Genomic DNA, 24690 nt, shown 5'->3' with positions numbered 1-24690 from the left:
GCCAAAGGCTAAGAAACGCAGTCACTGAAAAGGCGGTAATAACTGCCACTAAAAATGCCACCAAAACATCGAAGACTGCAGCGAACAAGCCGAAGACCCCAAAGCCAAAGAAGGCCGCCAAACCAGCCAAGAAAGTTGCCCGAAAAAGATAAATAAATTCACGCTTCTCTAATGTTGAAACAGTCCTTTTCGGGACTAACAAAATACTTGTAAAGAATTAGTGGTGCTTATTTTCCGTTAGCACTGTTAATTGTAGATGGATTTGTGTCATAGTTATATGCAAACCGACCTTAGGATGAATATATAATGGAAAAAGAATTTTATCAGGAAGTTCCTTTTATTAATTTGTATAATTAAAAATAATTATCATGTAAAAAAATATTTTTCAAGTTAATCTACAAACCCGAAGGTTTTTGCAAATCCTTCCAAGAAAAGTGAATGTGGCAACTCTACCACTAAGCGAAAGCTACACCAAAAGGAATGATGAAAATAGCCTTCCATCTGCACCGAAAAGTTAATAAATAGGAACGCCTTGATGCAAAGCGTACTCATTCGGTATGAGCTGCGAAAGGGGAATGTTCATATGTATGTACGCAGTAGATACAAATCGTCGACAAGGTTTGAATCGTTTCAAAAGATTCTCGTCTCATATCACCATAGTTATCTACAAACCGTCCTTATTAGGACGAATGCAAAATTCAAGAAAAAATTAATTAGAAGGTTTCTTTTATTAACTAGTGTTAGGTTTGCGCTTGTTAATTCTGTACTTTTACCAGTGAATCATAAGAAAATATTTTTCTAATCTACAAACCTGAAGATTTATGCAAATCCTTCCAAGAAAATCAGTGAATGTGGCAACTCTGCCACTAAGCGAAAGCTACACCAAAACGAATGATGAAAAGATGGGTGGGTAATGTCCGACATAACCGGAGTGTCGTGACTACTCGTTTGACTTGTTATTCAAATCGAATGATACTCAATGAAATATGTGGGAATGTTTCAAGTTATTCTTTACAATAATTATGGTGGTTCTGAAAAGAACCTTTGTTGTTGGCGTTGATAAGGGATGCGCTGGATTCTAAGCTTGTTTGAGACATGAAATGAACAAATTTCATATTTTCTTGCTTTGAAATATCAATGATAAAATCTCTCGAAACAACCATCGGAATCTTTTTCCTAGCGTACAGAAATGAATAACGCTTAGCGAAAAACTAGGGGCGGGTAATGTCCGGGACATAACCGCGATGATCATATTTCTTAAAATTCTGCTTATATCTCTTTCGAATGGCTAAATTTTACGCATTAAGTTCGATTCGCCCGGCTCAGCGAAATTTTCCTGGGGATCCCGTTCATTTATCTATTCAGTAAAACAATTTCATTACCGGATTCTTCGCATTGAATACAGGTCAATAATTTCATATGATTTCAACAAGCAGACAATGTACTTGTATGACAGGTGGGAGTGTTTTGAAGTGGTTTTAGTGGAGGTAACAACATAAAATCATGTATTGGACATTTTACAATGATTCTCCTTAACCCCGCAAAACCACAGGGTTAAGTTGTTTGGAAGAGATGACAGTTATTATATGATAACTAAAACTATAAAATTGTTCTATAAATTGCAAAGTTTGCCGTGTTAACCTGAAAATTTGTCATTTCATACATATAGGAACAATCATTGAAATTATGTCAATTTATGCTTTGCAAGATTTGAAATAACTTGGTGTGGTAACGACACCCCTGTTATGTCATATACATTAGCAACCCATCTTTTTTTAGTTTTAGGCTTACTTGCCATGTGCATAAGGAGCTAAACAAATCTTATAAAAGAGCAAATCGTTTGCAAATGGCGATTGCAACGATTTTTGTCGGAAATTGCTTATAATACTGCTGGTTATAATTTCCAATGTTTCTATGTTTGCGAATCTGTGCAATTTTTTTGTGCTAAACCTGGGAGGACATTTCAAAATTATTTTTAGAATTTTGTTCTAAATTTCGTTTTCTTCCTGTTAGCACAACACCTTTCCCAACTTGGCACTGCATATTATAGCACTGCCGATCTGAATATTTGTTTGTAAATTAATAGTTTGTTCTTTCAGAGCGTAGAATTCTTGTTTATAAGAGAGTTGAAACATTTTATATATTTGTTGCATTTCGGTTATATTCCTTCAATGTGATACTAAAAAGCAAGTTTTTTTTATCGTAAATCAAACCCAAGTATTTAACTTGATCTGATCACGCTAAATTCAAATCATTAAATTTAATAATATCTCTATGATTTGGTGTAAGAGAAGAAGATCTTAGCTTATGCAAAAACACAATCAATTATGTTTTTGCCGTATTAGTGGAAATTTGCCATTTTTTAGGTAATCACTGAAAATATTCATGCTTCGTTGCAGTCGACTGCAGATAATTCGTAGACTCCTACCTGTGGCAGAGATGCTAGTATCATCACAGAAAAGTGACTTTTTACAGCCTGCGGGTAGATTTGGAAGATCAGATGTAAAATATTATATAATTTAGCATTGCAGTTATCAATGCAGTCGCACTATTGTAGGATGGTGTGACAGATATAGAAGATCCTTGTATAGTTGAAGCAGATTAACTCGTTTAAACTTGTTTTTGTTAAGTGCAGCTACAGAAGTAGGTAAATTTTTCATTTCTTTTTTGTTGCTTTGAACGAGAATTTATATTTTTCTCGAATAAGATATACCCAGAAATTCGATTTATGGTTATCGCTACAATTAGCGCATTTGGAACTTCCTGTGTCACCGGACAAGCGTCCTTTGTGTGTGATTTGTTCCCACAGATCAAACAATTGGAATCCAAATGATATTTTTTTGTGTCGTGCACAACGCCCTAGCATCTATGATACTAGTTCAGATGTTGAATTCCTTCCGAAGGAAGACGTGACAGATTTTTTCACCTCAGAAAAATCTCAACGACCTCGGCTGGAATTGACTCCAGGCCAACTGGAATGAGTGGCGGTCACGCTTACCACTGCTAGTATTTTGGAACGGGCCTCTATATTGAAAGCTTCAATGCATTCTACATGGTGTTTCATCGTGAGGTTGTTTATTTAAACCGGCCAAAAAATTTTAAAAAATAATTAAATCGCGAAATCTTTATCATAAGTCGAAAGAACATTCTTTGCCATTGATTGTTTCAAACAAATTTCTTGTAAGTGCTGACCATACCAATCTTAATGTACAACTTCCTGAAAAATTTCTCCGTTCATCGCCTTCAAACATATGGTTTCATTTAGAAACATTTAGAATCAGACATTTCTCCAGCGAACTAATATTTAAAATTTCGCAAAGCTCTGTTGGTACCCCATATTGGTGACCCTGCCTAATACAGTCTGAGAAATTTCGGGGTTTCCATGTCGTCTCAAAACATGTTCTGACAATCAGAGTTATTTGTAGTGGTCATACATAATTCGATTTTTTTTTACTGGAGCTGTAGAGCTTCATTCTCGGAAGGGCTCCCCGTCAGAATCATTCACTAAAATTGCAAACGAGACGGAAAATGTCACCCTCTAAAACACAGCTTAAGGCCAGTTGCAGCAGGCCATGATTTTGATTGTGATATTAAGTGTACGGTTCAGATGTGCGGGATTTTACGATCGCGTGGGAATAAGCGTTTATATTTGCGCGTTTGAGACCGCGTTATTCAGATTATAGGTACTATACTGCCTATAATCGCAAGTCAGTCCCATGTAGATAGGGAATCCCATAGAAAATGGGACTGTTTTGCGATTATGGGCAGTATAGCGGTCACTAAATCATCGGATCGTTTTTGTGTTTGTGAAATCTTGGGCGTAGTTGTGCGTGGATTGCATGTTCCTTCTTGTGTATCATCGCGATGGGCTCGGGCGATCGATCGCTTAGGCGTTTGTATATCGCGAGAACGACTGTATCTCCCGTGCGCTAGCGTGTATGTAACTTCGCATGCATAAATTCAATTTTGTAACAATGTGTCTAGTCGCATATTCGCGTGTGTTTTTGAATGATCGCACGAACTGTGAGTCTGATACTTAATTTTCATTGTTCAGTTCAGATGCTAGAAGAGAGTGAGTTGTCCCATATCTTAGAGTTCCTGATCATGTTGCCACGGAACGTGTTGTCTAGTGGATATGAGTGTCATTTTTTTCTGATTGGTCCAACTGAAGGCATGGACCTAGGCTACTAGGACCGAAGGTAGAAATTTCCGGACGTGATCGATTAATTATCACGCGAACACGTGTGTTCGTAGCTCCGCGCTTGAGACCGTTCATGAGTTTATAACTGTTAAAACATTAACTTATCGGGGTATTTCATGTTTGCGAGACCGCGGGCTTTGGTGTGCGTGGATGGTCGCGAAGGTCTTAAGCGTTAGTATGCTACCATGCTGACTGCTAGGAGAGAGAAAGAGAGAGAGAGAGAGAGAGAGAGAGAGAGAAAGAGAGAGAGAGAGAGAAAGAAAGACAGAGAGAGAGAGAGAGAGAAAGTCGCCATAGAACGTGTTGTTTAGTCTATGAGCGTAATTTTTTGATTTGTCCAACTGAAGGCATAAACCAATGCTACTAGGGCTGAGGGTAAGGGAGGGAGCCTTCGGACGTGACCGACTCATAACCGCACAATGACATGTGTTTGTAGGTTTATGAGTTCATAAATGATAAAACGTTCACTTCAATACCGGGGTGTTTTTAAGTTTGCGAGATCGCGGGCGTAGTTGTGGGTAGACGAGGCTCAAGCGTTTGTATGTGAACATGTTGGTCGCATCTGCTAGTGTGTATGTAACTTCGCGTAGATCAATTCGATTTTATAAGCATGTGGCCATTCGGATATTTGCGTGTGTTCTTGAATGACCGCGCGGATCGCGTATCTGATACCTATTTTTCAGTGTACGGTTGAGATACTAGAAGATAATTTCACCATACCACTAGAATTCCCGGTCATGTCGCCATGGCACATGATGTCTAGTGAATATGAGCGCCATTTTTCATTATTCCAACTGAAGGCATGAGGTTAGACTGCTAAGACCGAGGGTAGAGTCTTCCGGACGTGACCGATTTATGATCGCGCGAGCATGTGTTATTGCTTGAGACCATGTTTGTAAACTTATAGGTGCTAAGACGTGCACCTAATTACCGAGGTGTTTTTATGTTGGCGAGATCGCAAGCGTAAGTATGTGTGCATGATTTGCGTTTGTGACCAGTACTGTGTTATCGCAAAGGCCAAGAACGTTTGTACGTTTGAAATGGGAGAGATTGTGAGGGTATATAAGAGAAAATGCAATTGATTGTGTCAGTGAGTGTTAGTATGAATCTAATTTAAGATATAGTAAAATCAGGAAAAATAACATGTCAAATAAAGATTAGATGCAAAGATATTAAGTAGAAGCGCGAAAATTGGCCGATATTATTTTTGGCATACATAAATATTGGAAAAGCAAACCAATAGTAGTACAACAACACCAGACTAATGAGGTAGAAGAAAACATATGTAACATGAAATGAAACTACTTCAACTCGTCTAAATGCCAGCAAATGATTTGGATTATTAGCATTTTGTCATATGAAATATGCTGACCGGGAATGGATGATTCGCGTGTGTCGTTGAATAATCGTACAATAATTTATCGAATCAGATCTTCCCAAATGGATCGAATCGAATGCTCGAATCGAACACCGGAAAAAGTAACCAATGAATCCTTGGAAGGTCAACATTGTACGCGAGACAATAAACTACCCACTATTCTATCATATACGCCAGTTCTGCATCCATTTCCTGACCCAGCTGTCACAAATATTCAGACGAACACAAACACAGATAGACATACGAATATCATGTTACAATAGTACACTGGTATTAGAAACTACAATTGTTACTACAGTAACATTAATAGGCTTCTACTATTACTTTTTGGGCTAGTGAAGAGTATGAAAAAACAAAACATGGGAAAGGCCCATAAGCCCAATCGGTCTCCTCGATGTACCACCATCGAGGTTAAAAGCAATAATCATCTTAAAACATATGCCTGTCACAGGTTATTCAAATCTGATGCACGAAATATGCTTGATGATGTTTGCAATACCGTCAAACCCATCCATCTGGGGGAGAGCAATCATACATAATTCCAAATTTAATTCAAAACTGAATTTCCGAAGATGATTAATTTTGAAAGATATCACAGTACCTTCCAAATACGGTACTCTAAAATTCATCTACTTCGATTTACCCTACACTTTATTTCAACGCAAAACCTTTAATATCCGTGTTTCGTTGCAGGATCAAACACCTACGAGGAAGCCTCCAGCTACATCCGAATGAAGTTCGAAAACCTGAACAAACGAAAAGACCAGAAGGAAATATACACCCACCTGACTTGTGCGACCGATACGAGCAACATTCAGTTCGTGTTCGATGCTGTATCGGACGTGATCATCAAAAATAACCTCAAGGACTGTGGACTGTTCTAGGCAGCACAATTTGTAAGGACTAGCATTAAACAAAAATACACAGCCACACACACGTACGCACACATCCATACCCGTTTAACATGAACAAGATTCCCAACAGTGCCCAATGCACTCTAATTCGAATCTATATTACTCTTCTCCTCCCCCACAAGGTCAAGCAATCGGTGAACCTCAACCGCTGAGCGAAAAGCGTAAAAGTCGTGTTATATTTTGTACGTGCGAGCAAATATGTTCTGCTGGTATTTGTTTGAACGATGCGGAATGTGTCGTTCAGTGTACTATTAGAATCGCAGTGTCAAAATGTTGCAATCATCTTGTCGATGCTCTTAACCCGGGCTTTTTCTATGAAAGATCGTGTCAAAAATATTGTTGGCCCTGCCAGGTCCTACCTAGCTACAAATGCTATTGCTAGACAAAAGTAACAAAACAATGGCGCACATTTTAGGACATGAAGAAAACACGCTTATGTTAATAACTACTTTTAACTATTACTCTTAATATGAAGCTAAAAATGAAAATCTTAAAGAGAAACTTTTAAACAAGTCTATTATCAGAAAAAAAAAAAAGTAACAGTATATGTTTATAAAAAAACTAATCATGATCAAAAGTGAAATCCATGATAAACGAAACCAGTAAATATATTTTTTATATTTTATAGGAAAATATATGAAATTCATTGTACGTTGTTCAATTAACGAAATAAATTGTGTCCGCCTTGTTACTGAGAGTGAAATGTGTAACTGCTACTAAATCTAGAGATGGATGATTCTTCTCCTAATGAGGAGCAAAAGCAAACGAAACTAAGTGAAAAAATTAAAATAATATTTATACCTTACTGTTAGATGTTATCTAAGCATATAAGAGACGAATTTAAAAGGCAAGGCTCTCGCCATACATCTCACCATCATAAATTTCCGCGACAATAGAACATAGGACTACATCGGTCAGATTCAAAACACATGGGTAGCTATTTATTATTATAATTATTTTTAGAGTGTATCAAATTTCACTCCTCAATACTTTAGCCGCTTTGCCGAACGGAAAAAAATATTCTGCTTCAAGCAACTAAACATCTCCAAAGTCTCTCATTCCAATAAAACATTTCAACTACTACTGCTACTATTTTAATTTAGTTATTTAGACAAAACGGTTTACCTTAATAAGAGTAACAATCAAAGCTTTTTTCCATGAACTAGTTTCAAAATTGATATCGTTGCAAATCTAGAGCAAATCTTGAAATCCTCTCCTAAGACTGAACTCTTTCCTAACCAAAACCCTTGCGTTCTACTGGCACTACCAGTGTTTCAAAAACCACTCCAATCAGCAGAGGTTGATAAAACCATAATTTGACAAATCATTAAAATCCATGGTTTCATCACTCATGGTTTTTTGGCTCCTGAGGAGTGAAAACCACCAAGGAGTGAAAACAGGTTACTAGATTATAATTGCAGCATACAGTTTAAAAGCCCGAGCTCAATTTAGATTTTTAATTTTCATTTTATCAAGCACAAAAGCAAAACAGATCCTTGGTACAGTTCATGGCGAAACCTTCTTTTCGAGAGACCTCGAAGGCTAGTATTCAATGGTTACGTACTAGGCTAGGCTTAGGCCATTACAGTAATAAATAGTACACCTGTTTTGCATCCTTCCACTATGCATTTGAATTTTTGGATTTCATCACTTCAGCAGAAACTGTTTGGACGGACAATCATCGGTCCTTATTTTTTCAAAGAGGGAGAGACCATCGACAACACACGCTACTGTTGGAATTAAGCGCACTTTGTCTGTCCAGAAATGCATAAAGAAGGTCTGAAAAACTTCTATTTTCAACAAGACAGGGCACCTTACCACACCGCAATCAAGTTCTTACAGAGCAAATTCCCAGGACGCGTTGTCTCAAAAATAGTGATTTGGAATGCCCTCCTCGTTCTCCGGATTTAACGACGTCAGACTTTTTCTGTGGGGTTATTTGAAAAGTGAAGTGTATTCTAGCTAACCTAAGTATCTTGACGAACCTAAAGCTAATATACGAGCTGAAATTGCGGCGATTAAGCCTGAAACGCTGTCCATTGTCATGCAAAATGCCCGCAAAAGAGCTGCTTTTTGTGTTTCAAATGGGGGTGGTTATTTACTCGACGTTGTATTCTAAACCTGGTTTATAATAAATGGGATAAAATATCCTAAAAAAACTTGTTTACTTGTGAAAACGGCTAAAAAAAGGCGGAGTTGTTCAATGTTGAAAAAGAATACATCCAGCTGGCGCACCCTGTACAATCTGCTGGGATAATTGAGATATTAAACATACAAATCTTGAAGCCCTACTAGCAAAGTTTGAAATTAAATTCGGTCTATAAGCGGCGCCAGAAGAAGAATCAAAAACCGGAGTGGACAAGAGGAGCCAAAACCAGGAGTGAAAACCAAAGAGTCAAAACCAACTTGGATTGCTTTGATTTTTTTACTCACTCCTAGAAACGTGCATAACAATGATTGGTTTCCACCGCTCCTTTGGAAACAGGCTCCTTGCTGTGAAAAGTGTGGTTTATATGAAACACTGGGCACTACTGATAGTTTTTAATTGGTTTTTTTTTAGAAGACAGTGACAAATAATTTCGATTCTATTTTAACGATGATTCATGCGAATATAAATGCGGTATAATATTCCACTTCACTAGCTGACTATTAGGAAACATTCACAAATTTGACCATACCTATAATTGAATTTATTGCAGACAAAGAAATGTGTGATGATGGTTCTCCCTTTGGAGGACAGGGAAAAATTTCTGCAAAATTTTAGCATGGTGAAATTTGTGAATATCATAGACACCGTTGCACTCGAAAAGTGACGCATGCTTCGGGGACGTTGATCCGTGAATAGGTCTATCACAAAAAAAAACAAGACAAATCGAATTCTCTGTCAAATTACTATATAACGAACGCATAAACAAAAATACAAATCATTCACTGAAAGCGGAAATGGTAAATTATTTCTTACTTCCGACTCCGAATACACACCTAATATAAATATATTTTTGAGCGTATAAAGGAAGTAAAATCATGTTGACATGTATTCTACATTGAGTGTATAAGGAAGTACGAGTAAAACAGTTGGCCAGCAGTGAAACCTATCCGCACAAATACAAAGCAAAGCAAAACTATAGAATAAACAATGGGATTAGAAATCAGCCCTCCTGTTATAATGAAATGTGTATTTTATATGGATGTTTTTTGCTTATACGTGGAACAGAACTCGGGACACCATAGCCCCAAACACTCAGAAGTTTATTTTCCACAAAATCGAAATCAATTTGTTCCCGCATTATTTCTCCCCTTTGCTCGTCTGAATAAAGGCAGGATATCATGTTTTGATAAGACATATATTTAATATTATGCGTTGTTATTATTTAGCGAGAAACTATCCGAAATCAAGCCGCTCCAAATAGTCAGATTAAAATGAACATGAACACGATGATGACACATTTAATATTACGTTTGACGTAAACAACACCGTGACGTAATTTGCAATCTAATAATAAGATTTTATTGTTCATCCAAACTTGGATGACTACATTGGAGAACTGTGAACGACCTGTATTTCACATGAGAGTTCAAATTCGACAGAATAATATAGATTTCGATTCCAGTACCTTGCAGAACTGTTCGTGCGTTTAATTCTCTGAGTATATTTTTCTTTCATACACCGCATACAATGAAGTCGTGGTGCATAAAGCTTATTGTTCAACTTTACAATGTGTTTTTATATATATATTATTTTCTATTTGATTATATTGCTTTGTTTGCATTACATTTCTAATTTAGTATATTGGGTAACATAGACTCTTGTAGGTATTTTAATTTTTCTTCCGTTACGCTACCTAGACCCATTGGACTAACGGAAGCGTTGGGTGCAAACGAGATTGAGGGCGTGGTTGTTGTAGCCGTTATTTTGGCATTGCTACCTGCCACTGAAGCATAACATTGTGACGGATGGTGTGACGGAGGTAGAAGAAGTTGTTAATCTTTTTTGAATCGGATTAACACGTTTGGGCGTGTTTTCTTGAAGTGTACCTGAAGAAGTAGGTACATTTTTGCCTTTCTCAATAGAAAGGTATTGCAATTGCTCTGAAAACCGAAGGCACAAATCCCCGACTATGTACGGGGAACGTGCCATTTGACAAAACAGGTAAAAAAATCGCTAAAATGTCTCACAAACAACTTCAATTTGCTGTTCTAGGTCACCGACGGCCAACAAAACTTTCGTTGACTACATTGACCACCATAGACGGTTCCGGAAGTGCCCGGGAAAAGCGGCCATCTTTCAAAATTGACGAACTCACATCAGTTTCCCGGAAATGGTTGGGCTGATTTTCACAAACTTAGTCCCAAATGATAGCTATAATATCCCTACAGATGTCTATGAAATTCCGTACGGATCGCTTATATGGTTCCGGAAATATAGACTAAACCGTCCGGTCACATATGAAATTCCCATATAAGCCGGAACTCAAAATTTTTTTTCAAACGGGGGACTGCATGAAATTTCAGAAATCGAATTCGTATTTTTGATGCCAAACATCTTTAAAATGCATGAAACGTCGAGATTTTATGTTATCTCGAAAAATTTTTTTTATGAAAATCGACTTTTTGGGACTTTGCAGATTTCGCACTTTTTTACATTTCTTATAAAAGAAATGTATAGAATTCGCTCAAACTTTCAAGATTTTTTCCGAGGCCCGGAGGGCCGAGTCTTATATACCAATCGACTCAGCTCGACGATTTGGAACAATGTCTGTGTGTGTGTGTGTCTGTGTGTGTGTATGTAACGGACAAATTCTCATTCGTGTTTCTCAGCAATGGCTGAACCGATCTTATCCAAACCAATTTTAAATGAAAGAACTAAAAAACAGTATGAACGCTATTAATTTGTTTTTGATTCTGATGCTTAGTTTCCAAGATATGAATGTTTGAATGCGCAAAAATGGCGTTTTTTGCAGTTTTTTCAAATTATCTGCCGCAATTGACAATATAGATTAATAATTTATATGTTTTTAGACAGCTTCAACAAATACCTTTCGAATAAGCTATAGATCGTTAAAATCGGACTATTACCAAAAGAGATATTTAACATTAAATGCGGACGAAAGATTTTTATCATTTCCCATTGCCAGAAATATGACCAAAAACATGTAATCTATTATTAACGCCAAAACGGCTTATTTTAGGTCAATAGTATCTTCGGAGAATTCAATGGAGGCAATATGCCCTTTCTTTGTGGTTTGCTGATTAATCCCCCTATGAGCGAGATATTTTTACTAATTTTCTTGGAAGTGATTATATCGAAATGATGTCTTCAGCAAATTTGTAGCTCTTACTTTTGCGAATAACTTTACTGAAGACTTCAAATATCTATTTTGAATACTTTAAAAGTGATGGCTTGTTGTTTGTGGATTACTCTTTGTCACCTAATAATTGTTCAATATAGTAATAATCCATTGAAATAAGCCAAACATTATTTCGATAAAACGAATTTTGTATTTCATTTTACTATCTACAACCGCTAGAAATAATCACCGAACACTTCCAAGTTGTCTGGAAGGAACCTGATAACCTATCAGTACAAAAATGTTCATTTGTGCGAACCTTCTGACTGCAATTTTTCTAACTTATAACCATCAGATCGATCTGAAACATATCGGAAAATGAAAAGCGAAATAAATAACTCCAAGCAACGGCGTAGCCAAGAGAAGGTTTTGGGGTTTAACATCATACAAACCCCCCCCCCCCCCCACCACACCAAAAAAAAATTGGATTACAATAACAATAACGTAGATTGATAACCTGTTGTTGTAAACATCATGAGGACTTTTGATAAATTGTCGGAATGGGGTCCTGATATGTAACTGATCTATTGGTCTTGATTTCACAGTTGTCTAATAGCATCACTATCAAATTCCTGCCTGAAAACATTCCAATAGAAAATCCAAAAGTTCTGTAATCAATCATAATCCTCAGATTTCTTTTCAAATTGATCTCGTTTTTGTAGAGATGTACTGTAACAAGGATCTTTATTTAATAGGAAGCGAAGTTAAAATTGATTTAATGTCTATGAAACATAGAACTGCTCACCAAAAAATGCATAAATTTCAACATTTGCTAAAAATGTTTTTGCCTTTCTCATTCACTCTAATCCCGACCGGGAGGGCCGAGTGTCATATGCTAATCGACTCAGTTCGTCGAGATCGGAAAATGTCTGTATGTGTATGTATGTCTGTATGTATGTATGTGTGTATGTGGAAAAAAAATGTGACCTCTGTTAATCAGAGATGGCTGGATCGATTTGCACAAAGTTAAGCTCAAATGAAAGGTACAATTTTCCAATCGGTTGCTATTGAATTTTTTATTGATTGGACTTCCGGTTCCGGAGTTACGAGTTGAAGAGTGCAATCACACATCAAATTCCCATATAAACTGAAATGAAAAACTTTCGAAATCAAATTTGTATTTTTGATGCCAAGTGACATTATAATGCATGAAACATTGAGATTTGATGTAAACTCGAAAAAATAACGTTTGACAAAAATTGATTTTTTTGGACTTTGGTACTTTTTTGCTCTGTTACTATTTTCTGAAAAATTAATTCTGCACAATTTTAAAACTTCAAAAATTACGGTTTCGGAATTATGCCGTTTAGACATTTAGATCGATTTTCACCAAACCCCCACCAATTGTAAAATTGGTATTGTAAAAAAACGTAAGGGCGATACTTCAATGCTGATAGGTGGGACCGAAAAAGTAAACAATCGCCAAAGGGACTATATACTATATATACAATCATTTTGTCAATTTCAATAGCAAACACAAATTTTAATTTAATAATTTCAAATACTTCATGAAGTTTTGGGTTTCGATCACTGAATCATGCAATCTAGGATGTAAAAAACACAATAGTTCTTAAATAGGAAATAAAACCAAGTCTGGAAATATGCACTGTTGATTTTCTTTGAATGGTGGGTTTTTTCAAGATAAAGCGTTGATTTCTTAATTCTCAGTCGCGTAGGAAATTTGAATAAAGTATAAACTTCAAATCGATTAAAAAAAAAATCGATTTTTTTGACTCAGTACGATATACATAACCACTTTAGAAAAATCAGTTTTCCCATCACAATGCATCGATTGAGGAATTTAGATATTTTATTAACAGAGCATTAGCAATAATTCGTTTGTATGTCTATTTTATGGGCCATTTTTTCGCCTTCCCATTGATTTGGTTTGAGATTTCTAGCACTGATGTTGTCCTATGCTGATTTGAGTGATTCTCTGAGTCCTGCCACTATCCCATGTAGTATGTGTTATCAAAAACATCGCGAAGCATCAAGTTCTAAATGTTCTCAAACGATATAATATCCGAAAAGAGTGATAAGAGTTATAAGAAATGTCTCATCACACTGTTAGGTGGATTAAAAGCGTTTTTCAGTTCAATATTACCGTAGCTGTTTTTTCTTTTTCAAAATTTTAGAACTCGAATAATGATTTATTTTCCTGTATATAGTTGTCATGTGATGTATAATAATAAAATGTAATATATGCATTTAAAAGCTTTTAATGAATATAAACAAGGCACACATTCTCGTGATTCATGATTGAGAAAGGCACAATTGCACCGCTAGGTGGATTAAAATAGGTTTTTATTTGTTGTTTTTGTTGTGTAGAACGAGAATTTATAATTTTTCTCGAACAGGACAACCCCAGAAATTCGATTTATGATTTTCGCTACAATTAGCGCATTTGAAACTTTTTGTGGTTTTTTTTTCAACGGACAAGTATCTTTCGTGTGGGATTTATCACTACAGATCGTACATTTGGAATCCAAATGACAATTTTTGTGCCGTGCCCAAAGCCTTGGCATCTACGACACTGGGTCAGATTTTGAATTCTGCCCCCATGTCTAGAATGTTCCCACTTTACTCGCACGTGGAACATAAAACATGCTTTTTCAAATACTTTCAAATTATTAACCTCATTACGGTTAAAATGAATTAAATAAAGCTCCTGGATAATTCCACAGCGTACTGGCGTGTCATCGCCGGTAGCCTTAAATTTTTCAATTCGTTGGATATTTCATCCAAACTTTGACCTTGAGGTAGCCCTTTCAAGACAGCCTTAAGTGGTCTATCTGTCTTGATATCATATGAATAAAATTTATATAACTTCTCCGTAAGATACTGGAGTAGTAGTTTGTGGCCAATCAATTCCTCCGCTGTAACTCGACATTCTCCTCTTCGGCCAATCTGAAAAGAGACTTTCACGTCCGGAAGCAACGTCGAAAGGCTTTGAAGTCGGAGATTATCACTGTTATAGGCGGAGGTGATTGCGTTTTCTTCTCATTGGCATTATGCGCAATGCGAGGAAATTTATAAATTTCATCTGCTTCACATTCGGATAAAACATCGAATGAATTGCTGCAGTCAATTGAATTTTCGGGTGGAGAAGATATCCTTTTCCGTTTAGCTTTAATTTTTGGCACACGGCCTTTCTGGGAGGACCCAGGCATGTTGGAAGAATTTCTTTAGGCTGAATTGTTCTTGAAAAATGTTTTAGTCTTGAAAAAGACTAATTGTCGAAAAAATATAGGTAGTCTTGAGAAAGACTAATCGAGCGAAAATATAGGTAGCCTTAAAAAAGACTGTTGCTGTTGAAAAACTCTAGGTAAACCAGGAGCTATCAATATTTGTGACCGGTTCGAACGAAGGTTCAAGCCGGTATGACTTAATGTGTTAATATATGCTGAGCAAAACATACGAAAGGCAGGTAATGCGCGTGGTTCTAAATGAATATTCATTTGCACTTCAGTTTTTTTCTATGAGGATCATTTTTTAATAACAAACTCAATTGTAATCCCTTGAGGATAGTTCTGTATAATGTGGAAGGCAAACAATTTTTTTGCAAAATATGTCTTCCATGTTAAGTACATGGGATACCGCAAGTTAGTGCAAGCCAATATGTTTTAGTTATTTGCTGGCAAGCCTGCAACATGCTACTTCAAACAGAAATTGGGTGGGATAAACTAAAACGTTCCCTTGCGGGACGATCCAAACGTTCTTTTGCAGAAATGCTAAAGACAGCTACGCCACCATCCTCAACAAACATCTCTGCTCACTTGCCTCCTGCCGAGGGCGAGGCTGATGACCCACAAAAGGAAACATCTACGAGGGTGTCTAGAAGTTACTGCACTGGAATTATCAAACTCTCGGACATAGTGGACTGGATAATAAAAACTTTCAATATTACTGATCCTGTTAAAAGTCCTATGTTAGCTTTTCTCCCTTCAGTAAGAACATTTTTGAAGCAGTTGACTGCTAAATGACCCCTCCTTCCCACGATCGTATCCTTCGATGGCTAACTCATTGAACGAGATCACGGATTTGTTCAGTGGAATTGCAGAAGTATCATCCCAAAAATCGATTCCTTAAAAAAATTTAATAAATAGATTGAGTCGCGATGCATTTGCATTATGTGAAACTTGGTTAACTTCCGATATAGATCTCAACTTCCACGACTTTTATATTATTCGCCTCGATCGAGACACCCCTTATGGAGGAGTTCTTTTGGGGACCAAAAAGTGCTAAGTTGAAACCAAAGGCAAAGGGCTTTGCATAGCTTCAGTACATATTCTCCCCAACACCGCGGTTGGGCACCGACGGCTACAAGACATCTTAGAGTCCCTACCTGCACCGCAACTTATTTTTAGGAGACTATAACTCTCATGGTACAGGATGGGGTTGTCTCTATGATGATAACCGGTCATCCTTAATTCACGATCCTTACAACAACTTTAATTTGACAATTTTAAACACGGGTGAAATGACACGGATTCCTGCTCCTCCAGCGCGCCCGAGCGCCTTAGCCTTGTCTCTCTACTCAACATCGCTGCGGTTAAATTTCACGTGGAAGGTAATCCCTGATCCCCACGGCAGCGACCATCTACCGATCGTAGTCTCAATCAATAACGGTTCAAGGCTATTGAAATCAATCAATATTTCGTATGACCTCACACGAAATATCGATTGGAAGAGCTATGCTGCCGCGATATCCGACAACATCGAATCTACCCAAGAACTTCCTCCGGAGGAAGAGTACAGCTTTTTGGCTGGCTTGATTCTCGACAGCGCGAATCAAGCTCAGACTAAGCCAGTACCCGACGCGAACATACAAAAACGTTCTCCTAATCCGTGGTGGGATAAAGAGTGCTCAGACGAGTACGCGGAGAAGACCTTCCGGGACGACGGGTTACCCGCTAGCTATCGACAATACGCGTCGTTAGAAACGCGAATGAAGAGTTTGATGAAAGCCAAGAAACGTAGTTACTGACGCCGGTTCGTTGACGGGGAAACATCGATGAGCACTCTTTGGGACACGGCCCGGCGTTTGCGAAACCGAAACAGTACTAACGAGAGTGCAGAATATTCAAACCGTTGGATATTCGATTTCGCCAAGAAGGTTTGTCCGGGTTCCGCCCCGGTACAGAAGATCTACCGCGCCGCGTCCCCTCACGATAGCGCGAACGAAACACCTTTTTCGATAGTGGAGTTCTCACTTGCTCTCTTGTCCAGGGCCAGACAAAATCAAATTCAACTTGTTGAAAAATCTACCAGACTCTGCCAAGAGACGCTTGTTGAACTTATTTAATAAGTTTCTTGAGGCTAACATTGTCCCACACGATTGGAGTCATCGCCACACAAATAAAGGTCATCGCCATTCAAAAGCCTCCGATCCCAATTCGTATCGACCGATTGCAATGCTGTCCTGTATCCGGAAGTTGTTCGAGAAAATGATCCTATCCCGCCTCGACAATTGGGTTGAAGCAAATGGCTTACTGTCCGATACACAATTTGGCTTTTGCAAAGGCAAAGGGACGAACGATTGTCTTGCATTGCTCTCAACCGAAATTCAAATGGCCTATGCTAGCAAAGAGTAGATGGCTTCAGTGTTCCTAGATATAAAGGGGGCTTTTGATTCAGTTTCTATCAACATTCTTTCAGAGAAGCTGCACCAGCACAGTCTTTCAGCGACTTTAAACAACAACGACATTGATGAATGGCTGACAATTCCTGCACGTTAAGACAATTTGCAGACGATGGCGTGGTTTCTGTAACAGGGCCCAAAGCTGTCGATCTACAAGGACCATTACAGAATACCTTCGACAATTTGTCTGCTTGGGCTATTAAGCTGGGTATCGAGTTCTCCACGGAGAAAACTGAGCTAGTTGTATTTTCTAGGAAGCGTGAACCAGCACAATTACAGCTTCTACTAATGGGTCAAACTATAGCTCAGGTCTTCACAGTAAAATATCTCAGGGTCTGGTTCGACTCGAAAGGTACTTGGGGATGCCACATTAGGTATTTGAAACAGAAATGCTAACAAAGGATCAACTTTCTTCGTACAATAACCGGAACATGGTGGGGTGCCCACCCAGGAGACCTAATAAGGTTGTATCAAACAACGATACTGTCGGTAATGAAATACGGATGCTTCTGCTTTCAGTATCGTTGTTTGCGTATCGCCTTAGGGTGCGTGCAGTCGACCCATACGATGACTCTCGAAGTCCTGTCGGGCGTTCTCCCACTGGAAAATCGATTTTGGGAACTCTCATATCGATTACTCATTCAATGCGATATCTTGAACCCGGTGGTGAATGAAAATTTCGAAAGGCTTGTTGAGCTCAATTCTCAGACCCGTTTCATGTCCCTGTACTTCGACTACATGGCGCAGAATATTAATCCTTCTTCTTACAATTCCAACCGTGTGCATTTCATAAATACTTCTGAATCTACTGTTTTCTTCGACACATCATGAAAGACGAGATTTGTGGAATTCCGGACCCCATACGCCCACAAGTGGTTTCAAACATTTTTTTAAAAATTCCAAGAAGTCGACTGTTCTAAGATGTTTTATACTGACGGATCAAACCTCGAAGGGTCCACTGGCTTCGGTATTTTCAATCAAAAGTTCACCGCCTCCTACAAACTCAGTGACCCTGCTTCAGTTTACGCCGCAGAACTAGCTGCTATTGAGTATACTCTTGGGGTCATTGACACACTACCCGCAGACCATTACTTCATCGTTTCGAATAGCCTTAGTTCCATTGACGCTATTCGCTCGATTAAACATGGGAAGCACTACTCGTTTTTTTGGGGAAAATACGGGAACTACTGAGTGCTTTATCTGACAAATCTGCCCAGATTACCTTGGTGTGGATCCCTGCTCATTGCTCCATTCCGGGCAATGAGAAGTCGGACTCCTTAGCTAATGTGGGTCACCATCCAACGTTTATGAAACACCAATTTGCTTCAGCGAATTTTTCAGTATTACTCATCAAAGAATCCTCGAAAATTGGCAAAACTCGTGGAGCAATGGGGAGCTAGGAAGGTGGCTACATTCGATAGTCCCCAAGGTATCGACGAAACCTTTGTTCAAGGGTATGGATGTGGGTCGTGACTTCATTCGTGTGATGTCCCGACTCGTGGATAGTGGTATCTGCGCTTGTGGCGACGGCTATCACGACATCGAGCACATTGTCTGGGTGTGCACCGAGTACAGTTCCGTCAGGTCTCGGCTAATGGATACCCTGCGGGACCGAGGAAGACCAACCAACGTCCCGGTTCGAGCTGTGCTGGCAAGCCGCGATCTCCTCTATATGTCCCTCGTTTACACCTTTTTAAAAACCATCAATATACAAATTTAACTGCCCCTCCTTATTTCTTATCATTCTCAGACACGCTCTCTTCCAACTGTACCATACACTCACGAAAGTTTGATGCGACTCCAAGGCGACACAAAACATCTCTGTCGAATGAGCCAACAAACACGGGACCTACAGTACGAACATCACTCGCGCAACTCGAAGTGTTGCCAATCCACATCTGAGCCGTACTACGAAATCGAAACCTCTGCCGTCTTGAGGAGGACCACCCAGCGTCCCAGTACATGATTCTTCCTGATGAAGCGCACCCGAGTCCGTAATCTATGCCGTTGATCTCCCGATGCCTGAAACTGAAAGTTTATAATTTTCTCCCCCTGTCACCTTTGTCCACCCTCCCTCCCCTGACTCTTATACCTAGAAGTATAACCCCTACCCCCCCTCCCCTCCGCCACAAATATCTTCCCGAAAAATTTAGCTCTTCCTGTCTCTTCTAGTTTTAACTATTATATTACTAAATTTCGTTGAAAGTGCCCAACTCTACTACCACAAAATGATCTCTAATTAATATCCCCGAATCTTTGCAAAGTTCAATCACGTCCTTTAGTTATTCCTACTTTTAAGATAGTTGTAAAATTTACCCCTTAGTTAAAAATGATTTGCTCCAATAAAATGCTTAAAATGTCAAACCATATTGCCATAAAAACTAAATGACCCCCCTAATCGTACAGAAATTGTGAATATGTTTATGATAGCTATAAAATCTCCTTAGTTTCATTAAAAAAATCAATATGTAATCCCCTAGTTTTAAGTAATTTAAAGTGCAAAACAAACCAAAATTGGCACCTTTAGCTAACGCAAAAGGTGCCTTATCAAATAAATGAATTGAATAAAAAAAATAAACTTGAAGCATAAAAATCCAACTGGGACTTTCCTTTGTAAGATTCAGATAAAAAAAACTTTCAGTATAAAAACTTGAATCTTGAGCATCACGATATACGGGTGCTCCTGCGAATGATTTATTTATTTTTAACTGGTTATTCTTGCTGAATTTTACGGGTGAACAATTTTAAGCGATTCTTATGCCGAAGGATCTTTATCCGATTCTTACGCTTGAAGTTTATTTCCGATTTTTATATTCTAATATATTTGAAACGGGTTATAAGAAGCATGTTCTGTCCTTGCGACTTTTATTTTCAGCCGCTCATTTTTAGATAAATATACGTATGAATAATTAAAATTATATGGATGGTTCCAAAATGAAATCTGTACGCAATGTTTCGTAAGGATTCAAGATCTGGTTCATATTGGAAAAGGTCACCGCGAGAATCCGAATAAATTGGCTCAATTTGCACATTCCCCACGTAGTTCGGAGATTAAGCAGCACGTCTCAAAACTTTGATGAGTGTTTTGTACAATATGATTGTTTTGGAACACAAATCCGTGACGGTTTACCATGCGGGACAAGACCTTGCCATCCACGACTGCCCCGCCCAATATGGGACGTCTTGTCACATCAGAGTATCATCTACAAAAAAGCAAGGTTTGGCGACACTTACTGTATTCACCCATTTTTTTTTTTTGAAAAATTCGATTATGTCGGCCAATTGTCTAGAGTGCGGATTTAGTTCAAGGAGGCCATCGAATTTAAATGTTTTGTAAACGTTTTTGCGTGATAAGGAAACATTCCTTTTTTAAACTAGTTGCCTCCCACTTCCACTTGAAATCATTTGCCAATGTCTATGATCTTTTGTACTGTAGGCCAGAAAGGATTAATATTCCTAAATATGTTATCTACTTTAAGCATAAGCATAAGAGATCGCCCGTGGTTGCTACTCCGTTATTGACCAGAACCAATTGAAATGCTTGGGAATAGCACGATGAGCCACATTGTGCAATCTATACTGAACCCTGCATGCTGATCAATACCGACGCCGGCCACGTCCGAATGCAGATCTTCTGGGGAAGGAAGAAATGTTAGTCCGATACATGTTGCTGCTAGAGACCGAGGAATCCTCTGCATCTCCACATGTATCACGGGAAGTGGAGATTTGTTAGTAAGTGTGACAGTAGCGTTATCATGTGAAAATTGCTCTGGGCCGCCGGCTGCCGAGAGTTTGGGAGACTTATCATTTGTTGCATTGATGCGATTGGTTAAATATGCAAATTAAACTCCGGATAGCCGTCTATGCGGAGTATTGCTTATATTTTAATAAATCGATATCGTTCAATTTTTCATCACGCCGCAAATGTTTTGTGTATTCTGCCGTGTCTGTGAAAAGTTGTCCCAGCGATCGTTTGGATAAAATTCCGAATCTAAGTGGTAGAATGGTATCGTAGTAAGAGGAACTGTTACTAATCTTGAATTGCAACAATAGAATGCCGATTCTAAGCAATCGTTACCGCGCGCGATTTATTTATTGTTATGCTAACTATTGGTTATACTAAGTGAGTACTGTATAAGTGTAAAACATGAGATAGTTGAAAGAATTACAGTTCTGAATGATGATGATGATATTCTATATATGGAATTTCTTTTGAGTTTAAGGGGACATAGGAGTGTCTTACTTCGCCCTCCGACATATTAAAAATCTGAAACGGGAAGGCAAAACGGATTGCAGCTTCCTAGCAAACTAAAAAAAAACAGTTGTACGCGAAAACCCGTTCCCCACTCCCTCAAAGAACCACGAAGGTGCCAATGCACAAAATAGATGCAACGCGGCACCATGAACCGGCCCTCGCACGTTCACCGAAAATGAACAATTTAAAAGTGCCCCAAAACACATTAAATCATCCAGTCCACGACCCTTCATCCCTTTCATTAATATATTATTATATTAATTATAAACAAGATGGTGGACATTTCAACAAAAAAAAAACTTTCTTTTTGAAAAGTCGTCCTTAATTGCACAAAAAAAAACTTACAACCAAAACCTTCCAAAATAGACGAGTCAAAGACCAGACAAACCAACGAGCATTTAAATAAAAAAGGGAACGCTTGAGCGACCCCTGAGCCTTGAAGATGTTGCTTCGGCTATTCCAATGCAGTCAATCGAAGCACCGCACTACCTCAACAATAGGATGCGAAATCGAAAGATTGTGTACCGAACCTCCTCAACATCACCGCCGCACACTCAAGACACAGACCAATAAAACTTACATGAGAAATAGGGCGCACGGACATCAACACTCAACTACACGCACACATCTATACTTATAAGGACAAGGAACGCGCGCATATAAAATGTACGGAAGAATAACGGTGCCCATTAGAGTGGCTCGAATATGACATTTTTCAGCACAGCACTTTTTGAGTTCCTTTTGTGGTCCCAAATACCTGTGCAAAGTCTGGGAGCGGTCGGTTGCTTCCCGGGTTTGCGCATTGCGTTCAAAGTTTGTATGGGATTTTATATGGAGAAATCGATTATTTTGCATTTACGTTAATAAAGATCGCTATTTCATTTACTATGAAAAACCAGCTTTATAAAACAGCAGTTCAAGCCTTGGTTAAAAACTTTGTCAAAGACGGTAACTAGCTACGAGTTTTCAAAAAATAGTTATAACGATTTTAAAACTTATGGTTCAATCCAAATGCAGAAATTCATTATTTCTTCCAACACTGTCAGTACACCACGACACCGATACTTTAAACTTAAATAAATGAAAATATAGTCATCGCAGAGACTTGGTACCTTTGAATGAAATGTTGAGAATGAATTGCTGAATAACATAGACGTAGTCAGAAAATGAAAAGAAGAGGAGGGAGTGGCTTGAGTACTCTCCAGTTCCCTTTTTAGATAATTTAGTATAACATAAGGAGCACATCTTCAACGCAGGTTTGTACCGCCGAATTAAAAATTAATCTAACGTGTTTGAGTGCTACTATTTAAGGGCTCTACTCTCATTTAAAATGGCGTAACGCTTCATAAGTTTTACATATTTTAAAATCCTATTTCTTAGCCGTTCAGAGTCAGAATTAAAAAAAAAATGCATATCCTTAGATTCCTTGAAGTCTTGGAATTATTTCTATTGGAGTTTTCGTTTGAGACTCTAGGAACGAAACCAGGATAGTTACTTCAAACAAGCGTTTTTGATGAAATTGATTTAGGTTCACGCTAAACAGAGGTGATCTTGGTGAACCAGACATATACTTTAGGTTAGAACCCAACGCGATTTCCAAACCAGAGTTAGTTTTTGCCTCAAGCAAAAACAACACATAAATTTGTAGGTGTGAATCCTAAATATTGTAAATGTTATTTCCCACAACAAAGATTGTAGTATGATTCATATTTGGGTCTATCAAAATATTAAGAAAGTTCAGTCGTTGACATTTACAAGGACGTAATGATTCTTTGTCTTATACAAAACATTCTAAAAAGGGAACTGGGGAGTACACAAGCCTACCCCCCTCCCCCTTCTTTTCATTTTCTAACTACGTCTATGTTATTCAGCAATTCATTCTGAACATTTCATTCAAAGGTACCAAGTCTCTGCGATGAATATATTCTCATTTATCTGAGTTTTTAATGACGATGTCGGTGGTGCACGGGCAGTGTTGGAAAAACTAATCAATTTCTACATTTGGATTGAACCATAAATTTTAAAATCGTTATAACTATTTTTTGAAAACTTGTAGCTAGTTACGGTCTTCGACAATGTTGTTAACCAAGGCTTGAACTATAGTTTTATAAGGCTGGTTTTTCATATTCAGTGAAATAGGGATCTTTATTAACGTAAATGCAAAATAATTTATTTTCCCATATAAAATTCCATACAAACTTTGAACGCAATGCGCAAACCCGGGATGCAACCAACCGCTACCAAATTTCGCACAGACATTTGGGACCACAAAAGGAACTCAAAAAGTGCTGTGCCCGCTAGTTTAAATCATTTTGAAGTTTTCCCATACAACCGCGATCCACTCTAGTGCCCATGTACAGTATTGAATCAGCACCAAATAGGACTGGACAGAAGCGGAGCGGAACCAGATTGGAGCTAGCTTATAGCACATTAATTTCCACCCGACCAGGACGAAAAAAAAACAAGCGCACGACAAAATACAAAAACCCTGTTCCAGTTTCGTTAGGTGTAATGCAATGATGCTGTAATCCGAGTTCGGAGCCGAAGGTATGTGTAGTAACCGGTGCAAAATAGGCTCGTTATTCTTAAATATGTTATCTACTTTGTAAAATTACTCGCAACACACCTTTCTGAACATTCCTCCATTAAATCAAAAAGATACTTTTTTTGTAACTACGGCAACAGTTCCACCATGTCCTGAAAAATATGCAATTTGATAAAAACTACCTAAAATTTTCAAAGTGGTTTAAAATGCGAAATCGGCAACATTCGGCAGGTTTTATTTCTCCATTACAACAAGGAAGAGTTGGTCTTTCATATGAAATACTTCATTCAACCGGAAACTAACGGAAAATCAACTTTTTTAAAGGTGAACTTGAAAATTTTAATTCTTATATTTAATACATGTGGTCTATGATGCTCGGCAAATATTAAAATAATTTATATGAATTTG

The 24690-nt window shown here is 38.2% G+C and overlaps 2 protein-coding genes across 3 annotated transcripts in view; one reads left to right on the top strand and one right to left on the bottom strand.

Annotated features, from left to right (window-relative positions):
* The window catches only part of LOC131693466 (G protein alpha i subunit), a 67532-nt gene extending 57687 nt beyond the window's left edge, over positions 1-9845 (top strand). Inside the window, exons 6-7 of one of the 2 annotated variants that reach the window (XM_058981302.1) lie at positions 6273-6475; positions 6616-9845. In XM_058981302.1, the coding sequence (XP_058837285.1) occupies positions 6273-6463 (191 nt within the window). In that variant the 3' untranslated portion in view covers positions 6464-6475; positions 6616-9845. Of the gene's footprint in view, positions 1-6272 lie in introns of both variants that reach the window. The other variant, XM_058981301.1, reaches the window with a different exon arrangement.
* The window catches only part of LOC131693464 (mediator of RNA polymerase II transcription subunit 24), a 207415-nt gene that overhangs the window by 159687 nt on the left and 23038 nt on the right, over positions 1-24690 (bottom strand). The window lies entirely within an intron of this gene.

Source organism: Topomyia yanbarensis, chromosome 3 (genome assembly GCF_030247195.1).
Source record: "Topomyia yanbarensis strain Yona2022 chromosome 3, ASM3024719v1, whole genome shotgun sequence".
NCBI classification, from domain to species: Eukaryota; Metazoa; Arthropoda; class Insecta; order Diptera; family Culicidae; genus Topomyia; species Topomyia yanbarensis.
This window is presented reverse-complemented; position numbering and strand designations above follow the sequence as displayed.